General features: G+C 40.2%; 3 protein-coding genes across 23 annotated transcripts in view; 2 read left to right on the top strand and 1 right to left on the bottom strand.

Moving 5' to 3' along the window:
• Positions 1-11,382, top strand: part of RAB9A (RAB9A, member RAS oncogene family) — a 25,773-nt gene extending 14,391 nt beyond the window's left edge. Inside the window, exons 1-3 of one of the 5 annotated variants that reach the window (XM_086880063.1) lie at positions 2,203-2,324; positions 5,641-5,728; positions 10,301-11,382. In XM_086880063.1, the coding sequence (XP_086736189.1) occupies positions 10,335-10,940 (606 nt within the window). In that variant the 5' untranslated portion in view covers positions 2,203-2,324; positions 5,641-5,728; positions 10,301-10,334 and the 3' untranslated portion in view covers positions 10,941-11,382. Of the gene's footprint in view, positions 1-2,157; positions 2,342-5,640; positions 5,729-10,300 lie in introns of those variants that run through there. The other 4 variants (XM_086880062.1, XM_086880064.1, XM_086880061.1 and 1 more) reach the window with 4 other exon arrangements.
• TRAPPC2 (trafficking protein particle complex subunit 2) lies at positions 11,163-20,796 on the bottom strand. Of its 11 annotated transcripts, none has more exons than XM_023918393.2 (6): positions 20,715-20,796; positions 19,785-19,894; positions 17,991-18,135; positions 17,168-17,253; positions 16,201-16,316; positions 11,163-14,375 (listed from the first exon to the last, which is right to left on the bottom strand). In XM_023918393.2, exons 2-5 carry the CDS (start codon positions 19,875-19,877, stop codon positions 16,218-16,220), a joined length of 423 nt encoding a protein of 140 aa, XP_023774161.2. In that variant the 5' UTR covers positions 19,878-19,894; positions 20,715-20,796; the 3' UTR covers positions 11,163-14,375; positions 16,201-16,217. The 11 variants fall into 11 exon arrangements, with proteins under 11 accessions (XP_023774161.2, XP_086736196.1, XP_086736197.1 ...); XM_086880070.1 differs by having other exon boundaries at positions 20,391-20,728; XM_086880071.1 differs by having other exon boundaries at positions 20,370-20,716.
• Positions 20,741-20,923, top strand: part of OFD1 (OFD1 centriole and centriolar satellite protein) — a 52,949-nt gene continuing 52,766 nt past the window's right edge. For 4 of the 7 annotated variants that reach the window (XM_086880051.1, XM_086880050.1, XM_086880048.1 and 1 more), the window contains exon 1: positions 20,747-20,923. The gene's annotated coding sequence lies outside the window, so the exon portion shown is untranslated. The other 3 variants (XM_086880052.1, XM_086880049.1, XM_086880047.1) reach the window with 1 other exon arrangement.

The raw sequence follows: 20,923 nt of genomic DNA, 5'->3' as shown, positions 1-20,923 counted from the left end.
CATGTAAAGGAAATAAAAGTACATCTTATCTGAGAAGTTCAATAATTTTGTTTCTAAAAAGAACTTGAAAAAATGAGGTATCTAAGGAAGCTGAAGAACAGTGTTCAAGTGGATCCTCATGAGAATTAATGAGGCCAAGTACAAGATGGTGTACCTGGGTCAGGGCAACCCCTGGTGTCAATACAGGCTGGGAGCTGAATGGATTGAGAACAGCCCTGAGGAGGAGGACTTGGGGCTGCTGATGGATGAGAGGCTGGACATGAGCTGGCAATGTGAACTTGCAGCCCAGAAAGAATTAAAACCAGCGTGGGCAGCAGGTTGAGGGACGTGGTTCTGCTCTTGTACTTTGCGCTCATGAAACTCCACCTGCAGTCCTGCATCCATCCCTCTGGGGTTTCCAGCACAGGAAGTACATGGACCTGTTGGAGCAGGTCCAGAGGAGGCCACCAAGATGATCAGAGAGCTGGAGTACCTCTTCTGTAGGGAAAAAAATTAGACAGCTAGGGTGGTTCAGCCTGGAGAAGACTCACTGAAGCCTTCCAGGACCTAAAAAGGGGCTTATATGAAATATGGGGACAGACTTTTTAGCAGAGCCTGTTCCAGTAGAATGAGAAAGGAGCATAGATCCAGACTGGACAGACTGCCTGTATTCAGGCTAGCAATTAGTTTTCATACAAGGGTGATGAAACCTTGTAACAGGTTGCCAAAACTGATGGTGGCAGGGCTCTGAGCAATCTGATCTGGTTGAAGATGTCCCTACTCATTGCAGGGTGATTGCACTAGATGATGTTTAAAGGTCCCTTCCAAGCCAAACCATCCTGTAATTCTAAATTTCCTCACATGTATCCAATGTGTTTCAAAACAAAATCCAGTGTTGTTTCAAAACAAAAACATAGTAGCTTCTCTCCAAGATGTATTAAATGCAAAACAGAGTAATTATTTCCTCCACTTCTAAACGCAGCTTTTTCTTCTTTATCAATCATAAAATAATGCCATAACTGATCATAACTTATATACCTTAGAATTACCATAATTTAAAGTCAACTTTCCTACCACTACAGCACTTGTATTTCATTTTAGAATTGGATGAAAGCAGATTCCAGGAAAAAAAGCATTTAAAAATGTTCGAAGTGTAGCTTTGCTAGATAATAATGGGTCTGGTATCATAAGATTTGCCTCTAGCATAGCCTACCTTTTAATAACCCTGTTGCTGTCAGTAGGAGCCATCTCCTTTTGATAATACTGAGATCTTGTTTTGCATTCCTTGGGCTGTGTTGATGTCTGATCCAAAACAAGACAACTCTACAAGTGGCAATTCCAGTCTGATTGCATCTGCCTTATGATCAGAAGCATGTGATGACTGCTTGAGCAAATGGGTGTACTTATGCTTGTCATCACCTATTCCTCCTGATGCTGTAGGAACCTCTTTAATTTCTTGGGTTTTTTTTCATTTTAATTATATTTTGCCCTCATGGGGAGGTTGTAAGAGCACAGAAAATACTCCTGTCACTGATTCCTTCAGCTTTTTTCCCTGTGATCTTGTTTAAACAGTCATGTTGGTGATATTCTGAATTACTACAGGAACAGAAAGTGCCTACCTACTTTTTTAAGATAGTGTGCTTTGTATTTCGCTGAATTCCTTCACTGACACATGCACAGATTTAAATGTTTCTACTTGTAAAGTGAAGCTGCCTCACAATTTTGGGTTTGCATACCTGGGGCCCTTAGCGTAGAGCAGAGTGACACTACTGCCTTTAACAAATAACTGTCCGGCAAATACTTTATAAATACTTTATTTTCGAGCTTAATAATGCAGGGCATTCTACAGCAATGTGAAAGTGTTATCTTTTCCAGTGTTACCGTTCTCAGACGGCGCACGATAGTGATCCATGAGAGATGGCCCTGGATGGGCCTTTCCGGCCCTGTTCTGGCGGTGGGCACGATAGTTCCCGTTGTTCCCGTTCCCGCTGTTTCCCCCTGTTTCCCCTGTTCACGTTGTTCCTATTGCCATTGCTTCCCCCTGTTCCCGTTGTTTGCCCTGTTCCCGCTGTTTCCCCCCTGTTCCCGCTGTTCCCATCCCCTCACCTTCCCTCAGCTCCGCTTTCCCGTCGGGGCGTGGCCTCTGCCCGGTGGGCGGGGCCGTGCTCACGTGGTGCCGGGTCCCGCCCCCGGCCCGTCCGCCATGTTCGTTCCTTCCGCAGCGCCCGGTGGCGGTGGCGCAGCCCGGGACCGGGAGCGGCGGCAGGAGCGGGCACAGTCCCTTCCCGCGGGCAGGGATCGGCCTCCCCAGCGCGCCCGGGAGCGGCGGCAGCTCCCTTCCCGAGGTCTGGAGCCGAGTCAGGTTGCGTTATTTTTCTTTCCCTTGTTGCCGCGTTCCCCGCTCTCTCCCCCGCCGCTGTCCGATATGCCAGGCGCGCTCCCCGGTGTTCCCTGGCGCAGCCTCCAGGGAGCGGGAGGGCAGCCCCGGCCGGGCCCGCGGTGGGAGAGGGCCCCGGGCGCTCCCCAGAGCCGGTGCGGGTGGCGGGGAATGTGGCGTGATCCGCGATCCCGTGACTCCGGGGCAGGCGGCGGCTCCTTTGGGAAGCGGCTCCAGCCGGCGCCTGGCCGGTCGCCGACCCCGCGGTGCTTCCTCACGTCTGAGAGAGTTCGCTGGTCTGCCAGGGTGCAACTCAGCTTCGTGCCGGTGTCCTCAACATGTTTCAGATTGGGAGCAGAAGAAGTATTCCAGCTCCTTGTAGCTCCTTTTGTCGCTCTGTGTGCTCGGAGCGGGCTGCGCAGGGAGGCGGTGGAGTCACCGTCCCCGGAGGTGTTTAAGGACAGGCTGGACGTGGCGCTCAGTGCCGTGGGCTGGTTCACAGGGTGCTGTCGGCCAGAGGCTGGTCTCCGTGGTCTCGGAGGTCCCTTCCAACCTAATGGACTCTGTTCTGGATAGGGGCCGCCTGCTCAGCGCGCCTTTGGGTTTCAGTTCTTCTTTATTGAAGCAGTGACTCGGCCCAGCCCCTGTGCAGGCCCGGGGGAGTTCCCAGTGGCAGCAGGTGGCTCTGCGGGCTCAGGTGTGGCCGTGGCTGGGGAGGGCAGGGATAGGGATGGGCCAGAACTGGGAATCGCTTACGTCTGGGTGCTTAATGGGCTGCTCTCCGTGTAAGTAAATCCGTGTTACATATAACTTGTACAAAACAACTGAGTGGATAACAGAATGGTGCAAGAAAAATAGTTTTAAAACCTCCTTTAGTGGACTTTATAACAAGATTACCTGTAACTAGATATATAGAGAACATTTAAGTTGTATTAACAGGGGTGGGACAGTCAAGTAGGGAACTTCCTGGCTGGGTTTTGTTCAGGAATTGAAATGCTTGTCTTCAGGTAACTGTCATGCAGCCTCCCATCCTACGTGTTGTTTTCCTTCTTGTCCACAGTAATTTACAGCTACACTAAATAAGCATGTGGGTTTTATTTGCCTTTACTTTTAAAGTGTTGTGCAACACTGAAGTTGTCAGTGCTTGCTTTTTTTAGAGCAAGGGTGGCTGTGTGTGACTAGGAGTTTTTGGGATTGTTTTCTGTTTTTTCAAAGTGTTTTTCCATGACTTTTAGTAGCTTTGAAGGTAACAAGCTCTAATGGCATGCTGGAGGGAGAGCAGACATGCCCAAAATAAATCCAAAACCTTTTTTTCTTAGCACTTTTATTTTCAGAGAAACTTAACCAAAGGATGGTACAGTTATATCTATGTCTCATACCAACACCAAATTTATAATGAACTCTTACTTTCTCTGTCTTCATTCAGGTTGTATAGAGCTATCTTTGCTGTCCTAATTTTAGTAAGGCTTTTCTATAAAATTAAAAAGAAACAGTGTGTATTAAAAAAAAAAACCCAGAAAAAAAACCCCTGTTCTAGCACTCCTTGTTTTGCTTTGGAGTGCTCAAACATCATCAGTTTCCTCAAATTGAAAATATGTGGAAAAAAAAATTGCAGAGGGTCAAATAAGATATTTAGATTTCAAGCTTTGTTTTATTTTGTGTCAGTTTGGTAATAAATTATGGGAAACAGATCTTCCAGGATCTTAGGATTGGTATGTTACATAAATGTTTCACAATGACTAAAAACTTCACAGCAAAAAGGCTTGTAAGAAGTCCTTAGGGTTTTTTGTTTGGATTGTTGTTTTTTTTTTAATAGTGTTCATTCTCTTCTGTGTTTAATACTGTTCATTCTCCTCTGTGTTTTGTTTTTGTTTTCATTCTCAGCAGAGCAGACAAGTGTGTTGGCCTGGTACAGTGTAACCCACTTAATGCCTTAGGGATGGTCACAAGAGTTATACTGGGAAGAATATGAATGTACAAGGTAGCCTTGTACCAAGAGAGGCTGCTGTTACTAAGATTCCCTGAAGGAAAAGGGAAACTAATGCAGGGGAGAAAGATGAGCACATTTGGGCAGAAATAATTGCTGGATAAGTTATTGAAAGAGTGGAAGCAGTAATAGAGAAGTAGGTTGCAAGGAGAATGTTAAATAGCTCAGGCATTGTTAGCAATGTTGGAACAGGAGTAGCAGCACTGAAGGGTGTTTTGAAGTTGGCTGAAAGTAATAGAATATTTAAGTTGGAAGATGTTTAACTGTGAGCTGCTGAGAAATGTCAACTCTAATTAAATCCAAATAAATAAGTTTGCTCATTTTACTTGAATTTGGGGAATGGGGTTGGGGGTGAAGGTTAGGCTTATGCAAGATTAAACTGGCAGAGATATAGGTGTAGGTATTTCTCCTGATAAATTTTGCTAATTGACTTTGTGTCTAGCTGGAAGTTAGAATAAATGAAGTGAATCTGGCAGTAAGTACTGGAAGGATTTCATGATCCAAGGGTTTTGTGAACTTTAGGGTTCCTTCCCTTGGCCACTGGTTCTTTCACAGGCCTGAGTCAGGCCAGGCAACTGCTTGAACTAGAATCCTGAGCTTCAAAGGAGTCAAAAACAGCCCTACAAATAAACCCCCAAATACAACTTTTTAGGTCTCCAAATGAGTGGCAACAGCTGAATGACAAGTTCATTTTGTATTGGGTTCATATAAGAAATTACAAGGAAATTCTAGTGATATTCTGGTGTTAGATCAAGCATGTCTAGGCTGTTTACAACTAGAGGCAATTTCAGATAGTCTGTGTTTTCATTTGGATAGATGTTTAATAATTTGCTGACAGGTTGTCTTCATAGTGCAGTGGTGAAATCACAGATACAGGAAGGAAGACTTGCAAGGAGATTAGGACCTTGGTAGGTCGAGCTGTACGACTGAAGGGCTTCCAGGCAGCTGACAAGTGACTGTCAGTAAAGGGGTGTTCCTGATCCAGGGCTCTTACGTCAATGCCCCATGGAGGGGAGGGCAGGGTCAGTTTGGAGGCTGACTACTGTGTCTGCTTGTAACACATTCAAAAGTACAAAGCCTGTAGCATCTTGACTTCATATCTGATTATTTTCCTTTGAATTGAGAAAAAAAGTCTTTCAAGGTCAAACATGCTTGTGGTCTCTTAGGCACTAAAAAAGCCTTCTTGTGCCAGTTAATTGACCAGGGTATAAACCACTACCTCCCAAATATAAAAGCAATGATTGGCTAAGGGGAGAAAAGTGAGAAAATGTGCTTCTGTCCTTTCTTTTCTTTTCAGATTTTTGGAAACTTGCAGATCTGCTCTAGGCAACAAGTTTAACCACTGTAGTGATTGAGGGCTGAGAAATGTAAAACCTCCACGAACAGTAAGTGTTGAAAACTGTAGTTTTGGATTCTGCACTTTCTGCTGCAACTCTCGTAGTTCTTGGGACTTCTTTTCAGACATTTTACTGAGAAGCAATTAATGCCATTCTTTGATGGGCTGCTGTAACTAACAAACGGTTTTCTATTGCTAGCCTGGCAATTATTATCAAATGTTTTGTTTGTGTGAAAAAAAAGCAACTACTAATGAGGGAGGGAGTTTACATTTCTATTGAAAGGCAAGTCAAAATACTTGCAGTGGTGTGCCTTTTTAAACTTCTAATCTGATTCCAGTGTCTTAACAAAATATGGTGGCTTAGTAAATAAAATTGTGACTGAGCTTCAAAACTGAACACTGTAGAGCTGCTAATTCTGCTTGCCCATAGCTTCAGTGTTCTTTCTTAAATCAAAGATGGCCCTTTTTTTTCAGTAAGTCTTAGCTGATAGCATATCTGGCTGTAAGTAAACACGATTACTTACATGATGGGAACAAACTTGAGTCTGTTTTACGTTGAACAGCTTCAGTTAAAGAACAGTGTGCTACATATCCTCAAGAAAACCTTTAGATTTAGTCTTGGTTTTGTATAGTAGGTAGTTCATCAGTGACCACTGAATGACAGTAATAACTGAAACAAAATTTCTGTTCAAATCCAGGTTTTGGTGCCCTGTTAAAAAAGGGGAGTAGAGGTTTCAGTGTGGTTTTTTGTGTTTGGTTTTTTAATAGTGTGCTGCAGTGTGTCATTGTGTGAAAAATGAAACTGTAAATGGGTCCAATTGCTTTGGTTTGCTTAATAGTTTATGTGGGGGTTTGCAGCTTGCTGGCATTATAGATACAATGCAGTTACTGTGTTGGCTAGTGCTGTTTTTCTATAGAACTTGAGTTCAGCAATTGTCTTCAGCCTTCAGTACACTGGTGTGAGCAGGTCCTTCTTAATCTATGAAATTATTTTTATAGTAAAAAAAGACAAATTTCTAGACTTGAGTTTACATGTTGCTGCTATGGTTTTCTAGATCAAGAATCTTGCTTTTCTTTGAGGGTTGACTGAGCAAGAAAGGTATTTGCACTCAGAATAAAGACAGATAGTAAGTAAGCTGACATATGAAAGTAAGACAATCTAGACAGATAGATTGGACAAGGCAATAGTATTTCACTAAGCTTTGCAGGACTGGATTTTGTAATGCAAAATTTTTCTGAGGTTGCTTAGCTTTTTGTCTTTCATTGTGACAGCAAATATTTGAACTGATAGTGGAAATATTTGACTTGCAATTATTCTTACTGTTTGAAAGGGACATCCTGAAAGGCAACAATTAATTTATTTTTTTGTGTTATGGTATATGATCATGTTATAAATTACATTTAGTAGAAAATGTTCCCTGCTTTTAACAGGAATATTGAAGTCAGTGATGTAAGCACTGTAATCCTTCTTAGCTAGGAGAAGCAATTCAGAAATGGTTACCAAAATGAACCAGAGTGGGGCTGCTTTTTATTTATTTGCTCTTTCTTTGAATATTGAAATAATTGAAGAACATGAGGGAAAATTATTCTTGTTACAGGCTTTTTATCTACTAGGTTGAAATTACTTTTACCATTTACATTTACAATTAAATTTGCAATTACTTTTTTACAATTAACTAATTGTGTAGCTCACTGTGAAATAACTGGAACAGTTACCTGTTATTCTATACTGTCTTGCAATTCCTGATGCTGGGTAAAACAATCAGATGCACATTAGGAACTAAGCTATTTTTTTGTTTTCAGATGCTGAATAATGATTAATAAATAATTATAATAATAATTATAATAAATAATAAATAATAATAATTAATAAACTGAAAAATTAACATCATATTCTGTGTTAACCATCCCTTTCAAAAACATTGTCAAAACACATATTATACAAATAAATTTTATAATAGGAAAAATAACATTAATTCTTGTAGTGTCTTAAGTATATTATCATTGTATTATTTATTGGAGTGTTAAGGCTTCATAACTTTAGAAAAAACAACTACCAAAATTGAGCTCTTTAAAAATCTTATTTAAAGATGTACAATCAGAAAAAAAACGCAGCAGTCTACTGTTGTGAAAAATACTACTCTGGTTCAGCAGATACTCTAAATCGCATTATCAGTGCGGCTGCAGATGACTCCCTCGTACAGAAATAAAACTGTAAATGTATAAAGTCTTTGCTGCTTTCAGACAAAAATACTTGTTAATACTTTTAAACATGCTTCTTTGGTGCTTCAGATACAGCTTGTCTGCATCTATTTAAATGACTGAACATATGTTCCATTATTTTGGATTAAAAACTTTACAAAAACTTATTTCTAGCCTAGCATTACAGCTGTGGAAACTGAATGTCCTGAAAAGCAACATTGCCTGCAACATTACAGAAGACTCTTTCTGTAACTATTGTGTGAAAGGACCAGTTTAGTCCACTTTTAATAGTTTGTGGTTGGTCTATAATTGTCTGCCTAAGACTAATTTTATGGTCATCAGTCTCTTAAACCTTGCTGGAATGGCCCACATAGTTGAAATTGTGCAAATTAACTTTGCAGGTTCTAGATACACAAAGTAGTAGATACTGTTAACACTTTCCTTACATGTATTTTGTTTAAAGTGTGGCCTTGTGGACAATTTCATTATAATAACTGCCATTGATAAAAATTCAGATGCTGAAGAAACAAGTGCATAGTACCAGTCAGAACTACTTAAGCCAGTTATTTATGCACATTGTGTGTTTCAGGGAACTTCTGACTTCCGCAGGACTGGAAAAATAAATTGTAACTTGTTCCCTGTGCTGGTATGGAAGAACAGGAGAACATTCAGTACCCTCTGTTCCCACAAAAACATTCTTTATTAAGAAGCAGCTCCTATCTATTGATGTAGAAACTGAAGACATAAATAAATAAATACCCTGCACCGTTTTCAAGAGTTAAGCATAAACCTGCAACTCATATGCAAGTAGTCCAGTGACTCCAGTAAGGCTTCTCACATGCACTAAAATGTGTTCATAACCTGAGCCATAGCCATTATCCTGTGGCTCTCTGAAGGGTAAATGAACTATCTTGTAGCTTCTAAGCAGTTTTATTACTGTATAAACCTGTACAGAATTAAGGTTTTATAAGTGTTGTTAGTTATGCAGTGTGAATGATCTAAATTACTTGATCTCAACAAATTTTTAATGGAAGCAGTCAATTCCTTTGACATTTTTTTGTGTTGAGGCTTCAGACTACTCCTTCTGCCTTCATGTAGATTGTGTCTAGAAAATGAATACTCAAAGATGGAAAGTCACTGATAAAAAAAATTCCTGAAATTTCTTGCTCCTACTGTAGGCCTTGATTGTAAGGCAGCAGAGTCATATGACTCTCACACCAGCTTGTATCAGGTACTAATTCTACAGCCACCCTGTGTGTGATGTATATGCCAGTAATGCTAATTACAAACTAGCAAGACCACATTCCTTCCTTCAAAGAAAGAGAAGGACTAGGCAACTTATGACCCATTTCCATTTTAAATAGATGCTATTTTCAGAGAAGCCTGTTTGGGCTGAAGCCCAAACTATCAGGCAGGTTTAGGAACACAGTTCTCCTCATACAGAAACTTCAGTTTGGGTTTGTTAAAATGAAACTTTACTCCCAAGCAATTAAACAACCATTTTACAGTATTAGATGACACTACAGTTGTGAGGGCAAAGGTTGGGTACAAAGCACTAATGAGCAAATTGTTTTAGTCCTAAAGGATTTTTTTTTTTAATTTCGTTTTAAGTCTAACAGTTAAAAAGCCTTCTTTGGTGTCACTAATTTGCCATCCCCATGCTGGCAGACAGAATATTCACTAGCACTTCCAGAATTTTTGACAGTTTTACTCTGGGAAGTTGATATATTCTGACTGAAATGACATCGTAGTTCACTGCATATGACACTTTGGGCTTGGCATGTGGAATTTTGAGTATCTTTGAAGTAGCACCAGCAAATTTTCTTTTGTGGTAGTTTTAATAGGATTCCGTTCATCAGTGTTGTTCTGCAAGCAGTAAACTATAAACTATCAGATGCTCGTCTAAATAAAACTACAGCATTTGCATGTTCCATAGATAACTGTGTTCCTAGTGCATTGGTTTAAAAAATAACTTTGGTAATAAAATACAGCACTGAAGTGACTAGTGCAAGGCACATGCTCTATAAAATTTTCTCACTGCTTTTTTCCATTAACTTTTTCCAGTGAACATAATTGAATGATAGTGCTTGTTGAATGTGATGTGATAGCCCTTCAGCACAAAGGGGGGTGGTTTGAAGAATTTGGAAGTTTTTGGAAGAGTTTTAAGTGACAGACCAGTAATTTATACAGCATACTGCTTAGATGCAGACTGCAGCCTGTAGAAGAGACACCTCTTAAATTTGGTATTCTTGAGTGGGTGTTCTTACTGAAGTGTGTCTACAGTTAACCTGTTTAGTGGAGTCCTGTTTTTGTACATGAAACTTGATGTTGGTGGAATTCAAAACACATTCTAGATATTTATGCAAAATTTTCTGCTCACAACTATTTTCCTTTTTAATGATTTCCTTAATCTTTGCAGGTCTAGGAAACCAGGAGGATCTTTTCCAGTAACAATGGCAGCAAAATCATCACTCCTTAAAGTAATACTGCTAGGAGATGGTGGAGTTGGGAAGAGTTCCCTTATGAACAGATACGTCACCAACAAGTTCGATGCACAGCTGTTTCATACGATAGGTGTGGAATTCTTAAATAAAGAGTTGGAAGTTGATGGACATTTTGTTACAATGCAGATATGGGACACAGCAGGTCAGGAACGGTTTAGGAGCTTGCGGACTCCTTTCTATAGAGGTTCTGACTGTTGCCTGCTAACCTTCAGCGTGGATGACTCTCAGAGCTTCCAAAACTTAAGCAACTGGAAGAAAGAATTCATTTATTACGCAGATGTCAAGGAGCCTGAAAATTTTCCATTTGTGATACTGGGTAACAAAGTTGATATTGATGAAAGGCAAGTATCTACAGAAGAAGCCCAAGACTGGTGCAGGAATAATGGCAACCATCCCTATTTTGAAACCAGTGCAAAAGATGCCACTAACGTTGCAGCAGCCTTTGAAGAAGCTGTTAGAAGAGTTCTAGCCTCTGAAGATAGATCAGATCACTTTATTCAAACAGATACAGTAAACCTTCATCGGAAACCGAAACCAAGTTCATCTTGTTGTTGACTTAAATTTTTTTTTTGCCAAATTACTGTTGACTAGCTTGCTCTATAAAAGAATGGGGAAGGTGTAGTAGATAGAATAACAAATGGGTTTCACTCTGATATTAAAAATCATAATATTCTGCTGCTTTCATGGGGGAGAAAAAGGAAAATCTCCATTTATGAGTGACCGGTTACTGAATTAGTGATGCTTTCTGTTTAAGAAGACATCGAGTAAAACAACTAATAAAAGATTGTAATTTGCCAACTTTATTCAAATGATAAATACTTTGAATATAATTAAAACTTGAAAGTTCTAGAAGCACTACTTTGGAGAAGCTGTTCTGGAATTCAGGCACAAAGATACTTTTATATGTGTATATTTTTATGAAATCGGCATTCCACTTTTGTTTTGTTAGATGTCAGTTTCTTAACAATGCTAGATATTAAACTTCAATCTCACTACATTCCTTTTGCTGTGAGTGGTACTTCATCTCTAACATGGTTATTATAAATTAATATAAATTACATCCAGGTATTCTAATTGCCTGATGTTGCTGTAAGCTGTGAAGGTTTATAAGTAGGAAATAAATTTCCTATGTATGTAATGTTCATTTTTTCCCATCTACTATTCTAATGCTGCACTACTTTTTCAGTGGTTTAATCCAGAATACTGATAATTTTTAAAATTAGTATGTGTCTTTGCCTTAAGTCCATTCTAGCATGTTTCCGATCAATTAGGTGAAAAATCTGAGTAACTGAAGTATAACCATAAAGCAAAAAGAAATGCTTTATTCAATCAGCTTTAATAGCCCTTGAAAGGATCCACATTGTGACAGTTTTTTAGGAAAACTCCTTGTGTACAGCCTTACAAACTCAAAACTTCTTGTTCCTGTTAACCTGAGCTATGAATGTGTTTACCAGTAATACCTGCACTGTGATAGTAAGGATTAGCAATACGTAGAGAACTCAGGAAGCTCTTGACTTACAGTAGATTTTGACAGCTTTTAGCCCTAATACAGATATATAACTATACATTGTATTTGAGCTGAATTTGATCCTTATTAAAATTGCTATTTTAGGATATGGACTTCTACGTTTAAGAATGTCTTTTATATTACTGAATTCATTTCATAATGATGAACAGAAGCAGATTCTGTATTTATTGGACAGTCTTTTGCAGTCAGGCAGACAAAACTAGAGGTGTTTTTTAGACTTTCAGGTGCAGTTTAAGTGGTAGAATAATTGTATGAGAAATTGTTCAATATTGGTTCTCAGGAGTAACCACTGTCCTTGCAATAGCAAAATTACTACTGCACTATTGCTTCCATCTGTAATCTGAGGGCTAACAGGCACACATGTGGTCTGAGAAAGGAAGTCTGAGGCTGTAGGACAGGCCATGTTATTAATTAAACAACTGATTTCTGTACAACAACTTTTTTGTTTCAATGGAAAAGCCTTTTTTGAGAGAACATTACCAGCAAGCATTTTATCTTAAACGTATCTGATCAATCTGTACCAGGTATAATTATTTGGAAGTAAAGCTTGCAAAAACAAACCCTTCTTGTTGCTCTTAATACACTTTTCTGTATGCATTTTATGCTTGCTTGAACGTGTCCAGGACAACTTTACTTTGCATATCTGCTACTCTGCTTAGAAGTGCCATTTTTTTGTCTTTTGTGCATTCCTAAGTCTGATTCAGTCTTGCAGTCCTGCATCTATGCCAGCACAACTGTGTTTTAAACTTCAGTCACTGAGCAGTTAAATACAGGTTGAACTGCTACTTATATTTAATTTCTAGTCAATGAATGAAAAGATCTGTGAAGAAAATCTTAGCTAAATCCCTCTTAATCTTAGGATGAGCGAGCAAAAAGCTTTAGAAATTAAGATTGCTTGTGTTAGGGGCTACTAAGCTAGTGACATGAAATTGTTGTAAAACTTCTACCTTACAACTGAAAGCTTCCTTTAACATTCATTTTAGCAGAGATTAAGGCTGAAACAAAATAGGAGCTGAAGATACTGTGACTAGAATACTATAGATACCATTCAGATAAGATTACTAAAAAGAAAAAATGGAGGTTAAGAACCACTGTGGTCTTTCTTGTGCCTAGGCATCTGTGTTTTCTCATCTTTCCCCTTTCCATTTAACATGGTTACCAAGCCTCCATCTGAGTAGTAGGTTTAATAAAGTTAAAACATTATCCCATAGAAGTGTTTTACTTGTGCCCTGGGTGCTGCTGTACCACAACTGTACACTTAACAGGCATGTACATGCTGTAGAAAACAACACAGTATAGAAATTAAGTTTAGGTCAGGAATTGATCTCAGAGAGAAACTACCGAGTGCCTACAGAATCAAAAATCTGACAAGCAGTTGTAAGTGACAGGTATAAAATCATAATGCTTAATAGCAAACATTGATTTCTGTACTTTGTAAAAGCTAGGTATCATTCCATATGGATGTAAGGTAGGCATTTGTGGCTTATGTTTAAATTCACTGACTTACTTCAAGAGCTAGCACACCTCCAATATTACAGGGTCCTGTTAGCAGTATTTGGAATTCTGTGGATTGACAGCATACTGTGTAACATGTACACAAGGTTCCAGGTGTCCTTTAAAATAAAGAGGAAAAACTACAGTTGTGGCAGGTTGCTGGGACTGCTGAAAGCTGTACTTGTTAGAGAGCAGAATAGAAAGGGGCAGAAGAAGCTACCTAGGACAGCTGAGCTCATGTCACAGCAAACTGTATCAATGCTTACAAACACTGCTTTAACAGCTGCTCCACACCTCACCTGGATCTTACTGTACAGGTAACCTGACAGGTTACCTAAACAGTAATAGAACCTTGTAGAAAGTGGAGTTTGAGTTGCATTTCCGGCCCATACTTACTAAGGCTGATTCATGTTAGCTTGTGATAATGTTCTCATCTCCTTATGCTTGATTTTTGATGACTTAGGGTAATTCTAGTCCCTTTAACTCATAAACTTTTTATTGCCTTTATTGCATAATGCAGATTATCTGTTTTCTTGTACTGCAACAGACTTTGTTTTGAATTCTTACTCTTAAGTCCCTGAGAGGGTAGAAGATAATCCTTGCAAAGGAGGTGTCTCTTCACTGAGAAACTGTTCACTGAAGCGTGCCAGAACTGCAGCCTTCCCAGCTAGAGCAGATTTGTTACTTCAGTTGACCACAAGACAATTTTCACCCATCACTTCAGCTAGTGGTCTTTCAGCTGACTGAAGAGTCACAAACTAAAGCATAAACAAGTGTTTGTCCATGTACAGAGAACTTGGAGCTACCTCACCAAGGCCTTCAGACTTCCATCACAAGACAGTGCTCCTGAACCATGAACTCAGTCACAAAGGTGATGAGTTAGGATGTAATTCTTCCATTCCTGTGGCCAGTAACAGTTGTTTTCATGAAGCCTAGGTGGACCTGAGGACATTTCTCATCTACAATTCCTGTATTCACAGGGAAGAGGGAAAGATGCATGGGAAGTGTAAGAACAGGTACCTTGACTTCAGAAATCAGGCAAGAGAGAAAATGCTTTTGTTTTACTTAATGTCCTACTGCAGCAGCAAATGCAATTATAAAAAATGTAGCTTCTAAAAGTGGTAGAAACTGTTAGCACTAATCGTTCATATTTGCCAAGCCTTTTCTTCCTGCTAAGTATATTATTCCTCAGTGAATTTTAACTGTTGGTATTTTTCCAGCCATCATGCTACAGGGGAGGAGGCAGAAAATAACTGCAGCTTAGTGGCTCCTTACCATGATCAAGAATGCTTTACCTTAAGTGTATTTCTGTTATTTCCATGTACACAGAAAAAAGAAAAAAAAAATATTTATATAAAATTACATTACCAGAGTGCTGTACAATGCAGTTTGTATGCAATAACATTGCTAAAACAAGTATTCCCATCTTCACTGGCCACCCCATCAGGTACTGTTACTGTGGTTATCTAGTTTTCTTCTAAATCACTTCAAGTGTAGTCAACAGGCATCTATACTACATCATTCCATCTTTTATTTAAGGTAAATATTGCAACCTCTTTATCATGTTCTTTTTTCTTGTGGAACATTTTACAGTGACAGCTTAGTAGTAAGTGCAGAAATAATGACTGACACATATAAATACATTTATAGCACATACACATGTGGTCCCCTTAATTATACAGACTATGCAAAATACTTAGAACAGCATGCCACTTCCTTTGGAAATTACTTTTCAGACATGTTCAAAAAAGTACAAGAAGATAGCTTATACAGATTTACTGCAAAAAGGAACAGAATACTTAAGACTGTAAACCCAAGCAAAGTATTAGGTACATATATGCTAAATGATCTGTTTAAAACATTCTAGTTTGGAATGATGTTAAGTTTTGCAAAATGGTTCCTAAACGTTTTACAGTGGAAAAGGAGCCAGACAGGCCAAATAATGTCTTTCTGAAACCTCAACAAACACAGTTTCATAATTCAAAAATCCTCCTCTAAATTTATTTACAAAACCAGAGTTTTAGCAGTTGCAGAAATAATGGGAAAAACCCGTGGGTTTAAACATGTAAATTTAGTTTGGGTTTTTTCATGTGTGAATTAGAGTTAATGTCAGGGCAGATCTGGATGCTCTAGTCTACTTTATTCATTGATGCAACACTGCAGCTAAATGTGTATTGCACTAAATACATTGAAAATTTGAAAATACACACTTTTAAACTTTAGGGGTTTTCCTCAAAATTTCTTGGAAGTACTGGAGACAGCTTTTCTGATCTATCCAATTTTTATTGAGCACTTCATATACATACAATTACATATAAATAAATAGAAGCTTGATTTACTACTACAAAGTATAATGTTAATCTGGTTGGTCTGCAGAGTGAGTTCTCTATTGAAGGAATACAAGTAGGAAAGTTTATAAGATTAAGCACTTAGGCCAAACAGTCAAGAATTCCCTTTTGCTCATATTAAACCAGCTGACTGGCGACATCTTTTGCATTTAGGTCTGATTTCCTCCCACCCTCTGTCAGAGGCTTACACTTTGCATATGCATCAACACATAATGTCTCAGTTTCTTCTTTTGTACCTCTGTAGCCTCTGACAGTTTAAAACTTGGTTTTCATACCACATAAAAGGAAACTTCCTGAGATACACATTCTTAACCAGAGAAGCTTGGGTGTTCTTATCTATATTGGCAAAAGAGAAAGCTGCTTCAGCATCCAGTTAGTCTTCAGAAGATGAATATAAAACATACAGGGGACAGTTCAATCAGGAAAGTAGGGAAAAAGCACTCACTCAGAAAATTTATTTATTCAGCTTAAAAGGTGTTTCTTCCCAAGGAACTGGACTTTCCTTTCAAAGGCAGTGGATCGAATAGGAGTATTGAGTTCATAAAATGGATTCATTGCAAACTGGGGAAAGAAGAAAAACCCATCAGTAAGCACAACGCCCAGCCCTGAAAAATGTTACTTCAGGTGACATCTACTACTAACTTTCAGCCTATTTAGTGCCACTAAGAGCACAGACCTCCTAAACAGTTCTTGCTTTCCAGGCCCTTGCATTCTCCCTGTGCATGATGCAGAGCCATCCCCTAGCACCAGCTCCTCAGAACAAACCCATCACACCACTGGAAATTACAATTATTTAGTGCCCATGGGAGGCTGAGATGGTGATGCTTCCCATGACTGTTTGCCATAACCTCATCTAGTGGAAGTACCACCAGGATTGGAGAACAAGGGCTATGTATTCTGAGAGCTACACTACCAGGCTGTGTACAACAGTCCTTTCATTATTATCACTAATGACACCATACTACCACAAAATGCATCACAAGAAGTTGCCCCACAAGTTCCCTGTTGCCCAGAGAAGCTGTTGATGCCTCACCCCTGGAGCTGTGCAAGGCCAGGCTGGACGGGGCTTTGACCAATCTGGTCTAGTGGAAGGTGTCTCTGCCCATGGCAGGGAAGTAGTAACTAGAGGGTTTTTTAGGTCCCTTCCTACCCAAATCATTCGATGCTACAGAAAATCACTGAAGTGAAGAAGTCTAAAAGAGCACAGCTTATAACAATTTCAAAAAAAATCTATTCTGTTTAATGGAGAATAAAGCCTTTGTGTCATACATTACTAGCTCTGGCTGATGTGGACTGCATGGGTGCTTACACAGGCCCCCAGAAGAAAGCACATTATTACAGCTGTGCCTGAGCACAAACAGCAGAACATGCTTAGAAGTAGTGCAGCAAGACTGTAAAAAATGAGTTCTTACCTTTATATACAACTCATATACATCAGTAAAGAAGTTCTTTATGCCATCTTCTTGCCTTACATCATGAAGCATTATAAATCTCATATGTACAGTAATTAAGGAGAATAAAACTTTTACAAAGAAAAGAGACATTATTCTGAAATAAGCATTTACACCTAATTCAACGTATACCTAAAATGTTTAGCTGTACATGAAATAGCAGTGACTCATAGGAGGAAGCATTTAAAGAAGTGATTGAAGCAATGAAATTTGGAAAGCATTACCTTTATATTTTAACATCCCCTTATTTGAAAATAATCACCTCTCTATCCAAGGTGGTTCTTTTTAAACAATGCTCTCTGCACCTCTGCCATGTAGCCCTAAAGTTAAAATGCCATTCAGTGTTGCTGGGTATGTGTAACAAATGTTTCACAACAAACAGTTCTAGGACTACCTGTACATAGTATCAAGCCTTGACACTGCATTTTCACCACTGGAGTGACTGACACCACGCATCTTCACTGCCACTTCTCCCCTCCAGCATGGTCAAAGGGGTGGAAACAGAGAATCATACAAGCTTGCTCAGAGCCTCTTATACCTCTTTACTCCATGGGAGTACCACATTTCATTATGCTACTTCGGCTCCTACAAAGGTAAAAATTCACCTTTCCAGCTGTTCCCAGCTGCTGTGCCTCCCAACACAGTTCTTTCTGAAGCAGATGACTCTAACAATAATTGTGAGTAGCAAGAGAAATCTGTTCCAAACTCACTTTATCTAACTTACCTCTTTCTGGGAAAAGGGTTTTCTTATATACATATAAGGAAAGAGAATAGGGAAGGATATGTCCAGCTGTGACAAAAGCAGAAACAAACCATTCATTAAACTTGTCCACAGTCTTCAAATACATGTTGTTAGAAAGCCACATGTTCTCATCTACGAGGTCAAGAGCAGCATGGGCAATGAACTGGTTGAGATGGCGATGATCATCCTAATGCATTTCCAGAAGACAGTAGATTAGTAATTCAGTGAAAGGAATGAAATATAAACAATAATTTGCTGAAGTTGCTACAGAACCAGTGTTCAAGTTACATAATGTTACATATACCTTGCTTTTCTGTCACATGTGCCATCCTGTAATTAAATGAAACTAGCGTATGTTGCCATGATATTTGGTTTCAAGGGAGAAAAGAGGTCACAATAAAAAGATCATCAAAAACCAGTCCTGAGAGCAACAAAATCAGTAAAGCCTGTACTACATCCCAGAAATGAACTCAAGCATGAATTCTTTTGTTTACTGATGGGCAAACTACCACCACTAACTTATTCCACAACAGAGGCTGTCATATGTCTTTTTCTCTTCTTTCCAGACATCTGTTTTTGTGATATTTACATATCATACATAAAATGTAGCATTTTCTGGACTGTAACATTTCAGTAAGTTTCAGTCATTGATCTGTAGGTTACAATGTGTAAAAGTTGGGTGACAGATAAAAGCAGATACAGAGGGCAGATATGCTGATAAAATCACCTAAAGATTCTGTTTTTCTCATGTTGTTTACCTAGAAACAGAATTGTTTTCTTGGTTTTGGGGTCTTCTTTTTTCTAAAACCTAGTGCAGAAAAGCATCCTGCAACTAGTATTAAATATATGCCTGCAGATGTAAATTGTACCTCTTCCTATAATAAACATGAGAGTGATCACAGTGTTTGGCCCGTGTACTTTGTAGATAATCTAGAACACCAAAGGACTTCTGCCAAGAGATACAGGACAAAACCACACTGGAAGCTTTTATTAGACTGGATAAATAAGCAGTTTTGCACTGCTTCTCATAGCAAAGGGATGCTGTTACTGCCTCTCTCACCTCTCAGTTTTTCCCTCAAATCAGCTTTTACGCATCCTCACACAAAGTCTAGTCAGAGTAGCCTTATTTATGATCTTTCATGGGACATTACTTCAAAACTGAGAGGATGCCATGCAGTTCCAATTAGTACCAGCATATACTTCCATTTTTGGATACACTCATGGATCCACACACTTCTATTCTGAAGTCTATTTCTTCTTTGATGTAATGCCACTTATGGATAGATTTGTTCTTTTCCCACTAGAAACACTACTTATTGAGTAGTATTACACTTCTCACATTTTTAAAGTCTTTATTTATCAATATAAGTTTTTAGCTTTCCTTACTTAAAAGCAAGTATGACTAGTGAAGATGATTTAAAAAATTAGGTATTTCATAGCATAAAGGACTAAATACAGCTTTCAAATTTATGTTTCTTACCTTATTACTGTATATAAATGTCTTAAAAGTAAGTAGCATTAAACAATGAACAGCTACTATAAAACCTTTGCACACTAAGAGAAATTGCCAAAGCAAAACTAAGATACATATTCTATAACATACAGCAGGGAATATTTACAGAAGCTGTGTTTTGTGAAGAACTAGTATAATCTGGAAAAGATTTTTTAAGATATTTGGGAAATCTAGAGTTCTACTCCCCATTACAAAATTTCTGTTAAAAAAAAAAACCCAGAAAACAGTAGCTACTACTTTCAACAACATGCTGGTCGTGCTTCTAATACACTGTAAAATTATGAAAGAATCACAAGAGTGTCACAGGGAGAAAAAAAACACACCTTCGACTCTACTTTTCCAGGAGGCAGAAATTCCATTTCAAATATGGGATTGTCATGATGACCAACTATCACGAAGTAGAAACTTCCAGACATTCTTCAAAACAACGCTCCTTACAAGACAAAAATGCTTATAAGTCTATATAAAAACTCTTAATCCATGTAGAAGAGCTCCTAAAAACCAGTCAATGTGCTCCCATTCATATTTACCAGAGACTAAAAAGAGACAGACATTTAGGTATGCACATCAGGAGTATGGGGCACAGCTCTTGGTGCAGCCAACCACCAGGATGAGAACTGGTGCCTAGTTAGTTCCACCCAGACACGAGGAAGAACTTACTTGCTGTGCGTGTGACTGAGCACTGGAACAGACTGCCCAGAGAGGTTAGAGTGGTTCCAGAACTGTCTGGACACAATCCTGTGCCCTGTGCTCCAGCACGACCCTGCTTAAGCAGGCTGGGCCAGATGCCCCTGTTCCCTCCCAACCTGACAGATTCTGGGGGAGCCGGAGTATATTTTCGGGAAGTGGACCTGGAAGTGAACCGAGGTACCCAAAACCAATTCCTGCCCTGCCCACCGATGATTTACCGCCCGGGAGCCCCCAGTCACCCGGACACAGCGATCCCAGGCCGTAAGGCGCTGCCCCCGCCTCCGAGGAAGCTCCTCGCCCGTCTCGCCGCGGGCCCTGCTCACAGGCAGCAGAAAGGGGAAGGGCGGCAGGGGCCTCCTCCCTGGCGCACGGCGGCCGCGGGACAATCCCTCGGCTCCATCGCCGGGCGCTCCAGAGCTGCCCGGAAAGGCCTCCCCGGGGGAAGGGCCGGACTCCGCGGGGCTGCCGTCCCCAGGGGGTCCCGCGGCACAGGGGGAGAGGAGGCAGGGAGGGAGAAGGGTCCCGCCCGGGCCCGCAGGTTCCCGCCCGGGCCCGCCGCCTACCCTGCGCCGCGCCCCGTCCGCCCCCTGCCCGCGGCCGCCGGAAGCGCCGCGCCCGCCCCATCCGGCGCCACCGTGACGCCTCAGCGGCCGCCGCGGCCCGAGCCGCCCTGCCCCGCTCTGCTCGAGCCGGCCTGCCCTGCCCTGCCCCGCTGTGCCCTGCCCGGGCCGGCCCCGCTGCCAGGCACTGCTCCCGGCCCCGGCCATCTCCC

Source organism: Cyanistes caeruleus, chromosome 3, assembly GCF_971803275.1.
Source record: "Cyanistes caeruleus chromosome 3, bCyaCae1.hap1.1, whole genome shotgun sequence".
In the NCBI taxonomy this organism is placed as follows: domain Eukaryota; kingdom Metazoa; phylum Chordata; class Aves; order Passeriformes; family Paridae; genus Cyanistes; species Cyanistes caeruleus.
Note: the sequence above shows the minus strand (reverse complement) of the source record. Positions and strands in the feature narration are given on the sequence as shown.